The 10,803-nt window shown below is 40.6% G+C and overlaps 1 protein-coding gene across 1 annotated transcript; it reads left to right on the top strand.

Annotated features, from left to right (window-relative positions):
* The first annotated feature begins 735 nt into the window (after window positions 1-735).
* csgalnact1b (chondroitin sulfate N-acetylgalactosaminyltransferase 1b) lies at window positions 736-9,695 on the top strand. Its single transcript, XM_085293150.1, has 10 exons — window positions 736-1,047; window positions 3,081-3,669; window positions 3,743-3,843; window positions 3,947-4,125; window positions 4,273-4,489; window positions 4,934-5,035; window positions 5,501-5,682; window positions 8,529-8,623; window positions 8,705-8,786; window positions 9,383-9,695. The coding sequence occupies exons 2-10, from the start codon at window positions 3,307-3,309 to the stop codon at window positions 9,649-9,651; spliced, it is 1,590 nt and encodes a 529-aa protein (XP_085149276.1). The 5' UTR covers window positions 736-1,047; window positions 3,081-3,306; the 3' UTR covers window positions 9,652-9,695.
* Window positions 9,696-10,803: the final 1,108 nt, after the last annotated feature.

The raw sequence follows: 10,803 nt of genomic DNA, 5'->3' as shown, positions 1-10,803 counted from the left end.
AGTGACATCTAGCCATGCAGATAGTTTTTCCTGAATCTTTTTTAGACTTTGACTCTGTCTCCGAGACTCCAAGATGTTCAAAACTCAGTACAAAGCAAATTTCAGTTAATTCTAAGCAGTATGCACTGAAGCAGGCAACATATGTTTATATGGAATGATTTGCTTGATATTCCATGAGTATGCACCCATGAGACTGCTTTACGATAAAAGACAAAAACAAAAAAAACCCCCGAAAAAGTATGAACAAAAGTGTGTTTAACAGTTTTTTTCAAGAGTTCAAAATCCAGAAAAGTGTGACTACAGCAGGTGAAAAGGTGTTTGGATCGGGTGAATTAAAAGCAGTGAATCAGACAATGTAACAAGACTAACTAAATCCCATCTATTCTGTGCCTGAGTTTAATTTTACTTACATTACAATAATGGAAATTTCAGAAACACTATTTAAAATATTGATGAAAAAAGAGAATACTTAAATATCAAATTGAAGTAACTGCACTTAGAAAGAAAATCTATGAGCAGTAAGGAGTCTGACCTCAGGAGTTGACGGCTGAATGAAAACAAGGACCATCTGTACAGTGTCTCATTAAATGTGCAAGACCCCATCCTAATGGTGGGACCGGATGGGTACCTAGCTGCTTCCCTCACAGCAGCTTGCAGGTGGCAGAGCATCGAAGTCTGAATGGCATTCTTTACTCTGTTTGCCTTCTAAGTAGTCTTAAGGGTGGAGCGGAGCCTGGGAAGAACTGAAAGGGAATTAAGGATGAAGGCAGATGGTGTGAGATCTTGTAGGGCAAGTAGAAGTATGAAAGGTAATAAAAGGGAAAAGGCAGGAAGAGAAAAAGAGAGAAGGAGGTGCTGGAAAAAGGTGGAGACTACGAGGAAAGAGGAACGGAGAGAGGACGTCCTCAGTTCAGTTGTGAAGGCACTTCAGTCCTCTTTTTTTGATAGGGCAGGGAGATGTTTTAATGTCTCCACACATTTTTAAAGTAAAGGAGACAAGCTGTTTAGGACAATGGATGCCCTATCATAACTTCCCTTCAGCAGAAGGTGAGTGCATTTCTTTCATCTTTTTCTTTGTCTTTAATTGCAGATTTATAGTGAAAACTTTGCTTTGAGGTCACATTTCAATGTTTTAGTTATAAATGTGATGATTTATTTACTGCCGGAAAGTGGATGAAAGCTTTATGTGAAACAGATGAAAGACTTTAATAGGAGCATTAAGAGAGAGAGATTAAAGGCATGACTGTAATACTGATTTTAAATGGAAGTGAGATAGTAAACTTTTTAACTTGCAATCACTTATATTAATTATACACAGTTTCTAAAGGTCAACATATTATGATCTCATACCTACATGTATGTTAACACATAGCGCCTGGATGGACGTGCAAACATAAGTGTCTTTCATAAAACCAGCTTCTACCTGAGTTATAAAGAGCCGACTGTGCTGTGAATAAACTGATTATGGCAGCGCGCGCGCGCGCACACACACACACACACACACACACACACACACACACACACACACAGGGTGGAGAGAAACACAGAGAAATGCTTGTTTCTGTCACTTCCCACTTTCGGGGGTTGTGGCAGTCAGGTCAGAGTATTTCTCTTTCTGTGCGTTTTACAGCAACCAAACTAAATCTAACCAGCAGTCCAACAGCAATGAAACGAGGCCACGTGCTGTGGACTAGTAACAAAAACTCGCACTGAAGATAAAAGCATCAAGGTTTTCCTTCATGATTTTATCTCAGTTTCTTTTGGTGCTTTTTCTTTTTTTTTTTTCTTTTTTTTTTTATCTATCGACTTGTTTTTTGTCTACTTTATCTGCTGCTGGCACAGGTTTGTCCAGAGGTACACAATCTGCGTCCTTAGATCTGTGTTTGCTTTGATGTTTTACACGTACAGATTTTCTTTATACCTCTAACCAACTCTAGGCTAGGGGTATAAAATACATCATATTTACATAAAATACATCTTATTTTATAAGACACTTCAACCTTCAACAATCCCCTTAGACGTCAAAGGTCATTAGGAGGATTGTTTTTTCCAGCATTTTCTGATGGCAACTTTGTTTGAGGATTTGTTGCTGCATGTTTCAGGCTGCCGTTGGCCTTCGTATCCAGCTGCATTAACTTTGGTGAACTTCAGCTTATCTTAAAACTAGTATTTTCCCCTTCCCTAGCATTAGTTGTACTTTATATGGTGTTACACGTCAGTCAGCATGTTGGCCTTTGAATGTTAGTTAACTCCTAGCACTGCTTCACAGAACTGTGATTGCAGCTGTAGATGAAACTTGTACATGGCCATGTTACAGTGTTGTTTGGCCTTTTTGTGGTGCTGGCCATTAAATTAAGATGATAAGATGTTTTCATGAGTTGTAGGTGCATAAAGGTAAAAGACAGGTAATTTTATCCCATGGCTAGGTGGTTGCAAGGTAATATGATGGCATCATAACATTTCATATCGTTAAGGGCCGTCAGAGGGTTAAGATGTACTTGTGTGCCAACTTTAGCTGTTCAAGTTCTGATCAAGTAGATGGGACTAGATGAGTTAATGGCCAAAGAAGCAAACACACAGACAGATTTCTGTAGGAAGATACTGGAACCTTTGTACAACCACTAATGAAGGTTCATGTACCTCTTCTTCTTTTGACTGGCCCAATCAGAGGTCATCACAGCAGGTCATCTGCCTGTATCTAACCCCGTCTATAGCATCTTCCTCTGTCACACCAGCCATCTGCACGTCCTATTTCACTACATCTATGAAACTTTTCTGTGATCTTCCTTTTTTCCTCCGACCTGGCAGCTCCGTCTTCAACATCCTTTATCCAACATATCCCCTTTTCCTCCTCTGTACATATCCAGTCCATCTCAGCTTTGCTTCTCTAACTTCGCCTCCAAAACGCTCAACCTGAGCTGATCCTCTGATATGCTCATTTGTAATCCTGTTGATTCTGATCACTCCCAGTAAAAATCCTATCATTTTCAACTTTGCCATCTCTAGGTCTACCTCCTGTTACTCTAAATAGCCTAAGTGATTGCGAACAACAACTTAAAGTGGTATATTTTTCATTGTAGTGATTTTCAGCACTTCAAGACAAACAGATTTGTTGAAAACAAATGACCATCCAAACCACATGCCAAGATGCTATCTGAGGATATGAAAGAAGGGGACATCACAAGAAAAGCGGAGGACTAAAAGCCACATGTTTTAATTTATCTTTAGGAACAATGGGTCACTTGTCTTTTCCTAGATGCATCTTTAGCCTTAAGTGTTTAGGATTTCCTTAAAAGACAATCCACCATGTTCAAACGGTGGCTGATGGCCCTGGTGGCCCGTGTTGGCCTCATTGTGCTGACCCTCTGCTGTTGCGTGCTGCTGCTGTATCTCCTGGCCTGCAAACCTGTATCTCACGGCAGCCAGCAGTCTTTGCCATGGGCTGGAAGTGCCACCAGTAAGGAGAGGTACATGGCTTTACTGCAGGAGAGGGAAGACTCTCACAGACATTATATCAACAGCCTGACAAAGCAAATAGCCCAGCTGAAGGAAGCTCTGCAGGAGAGGACGCAGCAGCTTCAGGAGTCCCTGGATAAAGCTAAAATCAAAGGGATCCTACCTCAGGGTTTGGAGAGCCTGCACAAAACCCCAACGCAGTCTGATCTGAAGGTAGGACAAGAAAATAAATACATTTTGTGTGACATTATAGCTGTAGTAGTAAATGCTACATGATGTCCTCCAGGAGTTCTTCCGCTCCCAACTGAACCAGGCAGAGGTGAACTCAGGTGTGAAGCTGCCCAGCGAATATGCACTAATTCCTTTTGACACTTTCACCCTGCAGAGGTAAGTGGGACAGCGGCGCAGTAGGAGCCCCCCAGGAGTGCTGTGTAGCACTTAAATTTTACCTTATGTTGGCTGTTAAGTGGGGTTTTGTTTTTTCATCCAGCGTGTACCAGCTGGAAACAGGGCTGACCAGGCATCCAGCGGAGAGGCCTGTGAGAAAAGACCGCAGAGATGAGCTGATAGGGACTGTGGAAACAGCTCTGCATGTCCTGAATGGACCCAAGCATCACACTGACAACATCAGGAGAAAACACACATTCTCCCCTTCAGACTTTATCCAAGGTGAAAAAGACCTCAGGTTATTCATTCATGTTGTACACACAGATTCATACACTGCATTAATTTGTTTGCAGAGAGCTAAGAAATTGTAGGAAACTAGTGGCCCAATAAAACAGAATGCATATCATGATGCTTTCTTCTCCATCGCAGGGCTGACTCGCACAGAGCGGGACAGAGGAAGCATTTACGAGCTGACGTTTAAAGGTGACAGTCCACAGGACTTCACGCAGCTTGTACTCTTCAGGCCTTTTGGCCCCGTGATGAAAGTGAAGAGCGAAATTGTGAACACGCAAAACATCATCATCAACATCATCGTACCTCTGTCCAAGAGGGTGGACACATTCAAACAATTCATCAAAAACTTCAGGTAACATTTAGAAGTAAATTAACAAACAGGCACCCAGTAAACAGACCCCAGTACTGCTCGGAAATGTGGTGAGGAGTTGCTCCACATTTCATGCTGGCTCCAGGGCCACAGTGGGCTTGGCCATAGAAAACCTATATAAGGGCCCCAAAGGGCAAAACTGCTGTGGGGCTTGTGTTTAGACACCAACTTGGGGTCCACGTGGAATAAGTGTGGGTTTGCCCTGGCCTCACAGCCCCACAGCTACCCACAGTGGGGAGATTTTTGCTGTACATCTGATCCCAGCACAGACATCTGGAGATACATCTGGAAACCAATAAAACTCATTGCCTCTTAGTAAGGAGACAATGCACAGATTTAAAGACGGCCCTAATTTTAAAAAAGGTCATTTTCAGCTCAGTTTCATTGAAATTTTCCCACATTTGTTCATATGTCTGTTTCATTTAGAGAGGTATGCATCCAGCAGGACGGCAGGGTTCATCTCACCGTGGTCTACTTTGGTCGAGATCAGATAGACGAGGTAAAAGCTGTGCTGGACCAGACCACTAGGTATGTACAAACCATTTCATAGTTCACTCATCATCTAATTTCTAATATCTCATCTCTAATACTGATCGCTTGCAGATTAGTCCAGAGTTGTCTATAACACTTAAATTTGCAGGAGTTGGAGATTTTTGCATCAATCAGTTATAGTGAAATTGTGACGAGACTCTACAGATCTATGACTCTCATGATAATGTGCACTTGCAAGAAAAATATTAAACTCCCGTTGTCTCTTCAGTCTTAAGAAATGTGTCTGTGCTCGGGCACGAGTGTTTAACGGCTGCAGGCAAACAAAAATAAGTCCTGTGAGGCTTCTGCACCTCCAGGGATACACACATGCTGTGGCTGTGCAGGCTATTGTGGTGTTATCATCACAGCTTGTACATATATATCCGCAGGCTGCAGAAATATTAAGACTAATCAAACATCCACGAAAGTCCTCCTGTTTTCTTTTTCCGTCTTTCCCCTCAGAGAGACTCGGTTCAGGAGCTTCACGTTGATCCAGCTGAATGAGGAGTTTTCTCGCGGCCGGGGCTTAGACGTGGGTGCCAGGGCTTGGAGGCGCAGCCAGAACATTCTGCTCTTCTTCTGTGATGTTGACATTCACTTTACAGCTGATTTCTTAACTTCCTGTCGTCTCAATGCAGAACCTGGTGAGAGTCCCGACCCCCCAAGTGGTTCCTGCAATCATGAATAAAATGGCTTAATGAGAAACTACAGCTGATGGAGCAGATAAAATCAGTTCCGTGGGTGTTATTAAATATTGTGGTTGATTAGATCTCAGGCTGAAGGTGAGCGCTTTCCTTTGAGCTGGTCTGTAAAGTCATCAACATGCAATATAAACTGTTAAACATTTTCAAGGACAGAGTTCTCATATAAGGTAAACCACAGGTTCTACTTACAATGGTTACACTGATTTTTATGCAAACGGGAAGACCTGTCACCCGACAGTCACCTTGAAATGCCTCGAGGCACTTATTTAGCTCCACTTAGAAAACTGCATGTATAGAATCACAAGTCAAATCTGGTAAAAGGTTTACTGACCCAATTAATATTTAAAAATGAATTTCCCCTTGAAACTTAACACTTCTTTGACTATCTTTGTGGTTTCAAAATTGCCCCACAGTTCAGTAAGGAGAGATCCCTTTGCAGAAGTGAACATGATTTACTAAGATAGAGAAATTAATTAAAGTATTTGGTGATTAGACTTAGATGACCCATCATCTAAGAATCAGGTCTCTCACATCATCTCACAGAATCCCAGCAGTGCTAGGATTTAGCACAGGTGGTGAAAATTAAGACTGAGGCTTGAATGGAGCTCTGACTGAGGTGTCTGTGAGGTGGAGATGGGGAGGAGGTGGGTTGCATGAGAGTCTGGCGGGGATGATAGCAGTGAGCAGAGATTTAAGCCACGGAGAGTAGAGGCTGATCGACTCAAAGAAGATGAACAAGAAGATGACTGGACTGGAGTAATGAGTAATGATGTCAGTATTGAGCCTGACAGTGTGGGAAAGTGGTAGTGATCTAAAGACACAGAGACACGGGGCCTAACGCCCAGGAAAGCCAGCAGATGAGTGATTACAGATCCTCCTTATTGAACTTATGCATGAGCTTCATTTTTAGTCTTACTGGGACACTTTTTGCCACTGTTAGCAAATTTCTGTTCAACTAGGTTTTTGGGTGGTCTCCAAAAAGCTTACCTGCGCCATGTGACACTTAAATAATTTGCTCTGTTGAGCAGGTAGAAAGAATATCTTGCATTTTTGGATAGAATATAGGTAGATTATTGTGGCTGAATGCAAAAAAATAAACTGCCACTGTACTGTGTCAGCCAACAACATTAAATTCTAATTTCTATCAGTATCTTTAACACCTCGTGGTGTGTGATTATTAGCTGATGGAGACTCAGTGTCACATCTGCTCTTGCTGCTATGCAACGAGCAGCACGGTCCTGGCCTCATAAATTATGGCCCAGCTCCACTGAACAGGCATCTGCCAGAGCCAGCATGCTACAGGTGTCTGCACTGTCTGTTCTGAAAAATCACATGGGCACAGCTATCAAACAAGAAGAGGCAATAAACAGGTTAAGGTAAATAGGTTTGAAATTTTAAAAAATGGTAAATGGCCTGTATTTGTATAGCGCTTTACTAGTCCCTAAGGACCCCAAAGAGCTTTATACATTCAGTCATCCACCCATTCACACACTGGTGATGGTAAGCTACAGTACATTGTAGCCACAGCCACCCTAGGGCGCACTGATAGAGGCGAGGCTACCGGACACTGGCGCCACCGGGCCCTCTGACCACCACCAGTAGGCAACGGGTGAAGTGTCTTGCCCAAGGACACAACGACCGAGAATGTCCAAGCCGGGGCTCGAACCGGCAACCTTCCGATTACAAGGCGAACTCCCAACTCTTGAGCCACGATCACCCCATATCTAAAGTTTTTTAGATAAAAAAATTTTTTGTTCATCGATTTGGCTAATAAGGACAAGATTTACAAACGTTGACCTTTGGAGATTCATAAGCTCTGCTGGCAAAATTTCATTTTTTTTAATCCACCGTGTAAGTAACAGTCAGCTTATACGGGTGTTAACTTTTAGTAAATAAATGATTGATGAATAGTCATTACTGTCATTTTGGGGGGTAACAGAACTCGTGTCTGCTTTGAGAAATATGAAACTTTTTAGATTTTGTCTCAGTCTTTGTGGCATTTCTGATATTTCTGGAAGTTTGTTAGCAGTCTCTTATTATAGCACTGAAGTGTGATTCTCTGGAAATTGTGTTCTTTCATTTCTTTGTTCAGGCTTGCTGGTTATCGCTTCCCATACCAACCACACAGTTCTATTCTTTTCACTCCAATGAAACCCTCTGTTGCTGCCAGTAAAGAAAAATCCATCTCTCCCCTCACTGCCAAAGTTTTTTTTTTTACAGCAAAAAACCGAGAGTGAGAGAGACCCACCGGTCACCAAGTGTTAAAAATAGAAAATGTGCATGCTACAGCTTGAATCATTAGGTGAAATATTAAAATCATTGTTTTATTAGTGTTTTACACTTCCTGTTTTTTGTTTGTAGAAGTGTGACATGTTTGGTGATGGATGGTAAAAGGCTGCACAATCAGATTACTAAGAAATATTCTATTCTTTGTAATATTACTATTACTACTATATTACAATTATTAAAGCAGATCACATTTCGAAAAGATTGTTATATAATTAGGATTACTTAATTATCTCTTTACAGATGGTCAGTTTTAAGATTATGAGCTGCTTCAAGAAAAACCATCTTCTTGAACTTTGTTGTGGGGGTTTATTTATTTCCATACAGAGTGCAGGAAATTCATTGTTTGAGTGCAAAGTAATATTTATATGAGCTTATTTAAATTAGATTACATACTTTTGTTATACTCTATGCTATATAAAATGCACATTAAATGACTGTAAATGTTTTAAAATAACCTGTCACAGGATTCAGTGTGTCTGTTTAAACTGTTCTTGTAGGTAAGAGAGTGTACTACCCAGTGCTCTTCAGCCAGTACAACCCATCTATCATCTACAGAAATCAGACGCTCTTGCCTTCACTTCAGCAGCAGCTGGTAGGTTAATACAACACACAAACAGCTCAGTTACAGCAAATGTCATCCAGAGGTGATTTCTGGCTGCTCCTCTTCCCTCAGGTGATAAGGAAGGAGAGTGGATTCTGGCGTGACTTTGGGTTCGGCATGACATGCCAGTACAGGTCTGATTTCATCAACATAGGTAAAGACAGATATATTAATTTCATGTGAAGGAACACAATAAAGTTAAATGTTACTGCTCAACTAAACATAAGCCTTTAAAAAAAACCTAAAGTTCAGGGTTAACAAAACCCCTCGAATTTATTCACAAGAAACCCCTGCAAAATGTTTTTCTTTTAAATATGTTAATTGTTAATTTTTATCTTTTAGTTATTTATTTAAAAATTAGAATTGTTTCCTTTTTACTGCCAAATGACTTTGATTTGGTAGCCTCAGGCAGTGGAGCATTACAAGATAGCAAACCAGAGATTTTTACATAGTAATATAGTAAAAATGTCAAGTTCACTTTTATAGAATGTTAGAAAAACGGGTTCAATATTTTAGGTTAGATATTTCTTATACATATAATCTGCTGAGGAGCTTAACTGCTTTTCATTTATGTTAAAATAATCAAAACTGAACTTTACCTGATTAACCAGTTAATTGACCAGTCAGCTTCAGATCTGCTTTAAATTTTGGTTGATTGGGCTGTTAAAAAACGACAGTCATGGGCAGTAGAAGTCAAATTAATAGCAACTTCTTGATTTAATCCAGCCTTGGGATTTTATCTCCTGTCAGGTGGTTTTGATCGCAGCATCAAAGGTTGGGGCCTGGAGGACGTGCACCTGTACAGGAAGTACCTTCACAGTAAGCTGATGGTGATTCGCTTTCCAACTCGCAGCCTTTTCCATTTGTGGCACGAGAAGAGCTGTGCAGATGAGCTTCCTCCAGACAAGTACAAGATGTGTATGCAGACAAAAGCCATGAGCGAAGCTTCGCACAGCCAGCTGGGGGAGCTCTTCTCCAAACAAGAGATTCAGGTTCACGCTCAGAAACAGATGAAATGAGGAACTTCATGAGAGAAGTTAGTTTATATAATAAAAACATTATAATTCACTGATAAAGAGGATGTTTTGTGATGAGATTCATGTTATGTTTTGTGTTGATAAAACTGAGACATCTTATCTGCTTGTCTCCTGTGTGTTTTTTCCTTATCTAATAAGTTTCTTTCGGCGTGGTTACTGTAAGTTTCTTCAGCAAAAGACGCGATGACAAAAAGCATCTGTTTGTTGAAAGGACATAAAGAACCTGAATCACATGTTTCATTTGAGTTTTTTAAAGCAAATATATATATTTTTTTAAATTATTATTATTACCAATAAAACACTTCTATAGACTCTCTCTTAAGATTTATTTTTGGGCTTTTCAGAATTATTTGACAGTTCAGCAGTGAAGCGTAGACAGGAGAGCGCTGGGGAAGACACACAGGATATGGGTGCTGGTCAGACCCAGCCCACTCTATGGCATACAGGCACCTGCTCAACCAGTGACCTAAACTGCTGCCTAGCACAAGCTGAACTGCCAGCATTAACTGTGTCTTTGTTTGAAATATTTCATTTTTCTCCTCATCTTTTTTTTTCCTCGATTTTTTGAGTTTGGCAAACAACTTTAAGGTGCTTTGCCACTTTCTTCTGATCTTTTTTCTGATCTTTCTTACTTAACCATCTTAAAAGGAAAGAAAAAAAAAAGGAAAAACAGGGTTTGTAATTAAGAGTTTTGCTAGTTAAACAGGATTAACAGATCAAAACATTTTATTTTATCCAATGTTTTGCAAAACAGGGAAACCAAAACATGAAATATATCACAAATAGTATTAAGATAAATTATAGGCAACTTAACCTGACTGAGGGAGAAAACCCCCCCAAAACAAATATGAGAATCGATGAAGTCTATGAAAGAAATTCATACTGCAGACTGCTGTCATATCCAGTTATGGCCCCATTTGATTATGGTCAGATCCAAAGGCCCTGGTGCTATAACCACTGATCTCTGTGGCCTGTTCATGAAACAGATCTGCTCTCTCTCTGGTCCTCATTTTCCACACCTTATTGCCATAGCTGAACAGCATTCTATTTTGTGTGGTTGCAGGAGTATTGCTGGTCAGTGTGAACTTCACGTGATCTTAAAAGATGAACCATGGGAAAACTGTCAGACCTGTT

Source organism: Mchenga conophoros, linkage group LG12 (assembly GCF_057382185.1).
Source record: "Mchenga conophoros isolate Kocher_MC1m ecotype Shallow Benthic linkage group LG12, M_conophoros_male_GT1.1, whole genome shotgun sequence".
Taxonomy (NCBI): Eukaryota; Metazoa; Chordata; class Actinopteri; order Cichliformes; family Cichlidae; genus Mchenga; species Mchenga conophoros.
The sequence above is the reverse complement of the archived record's forward strand: the minus strand, read 5'-3'. Positions and strand labels throughout refer to the sequence as shown.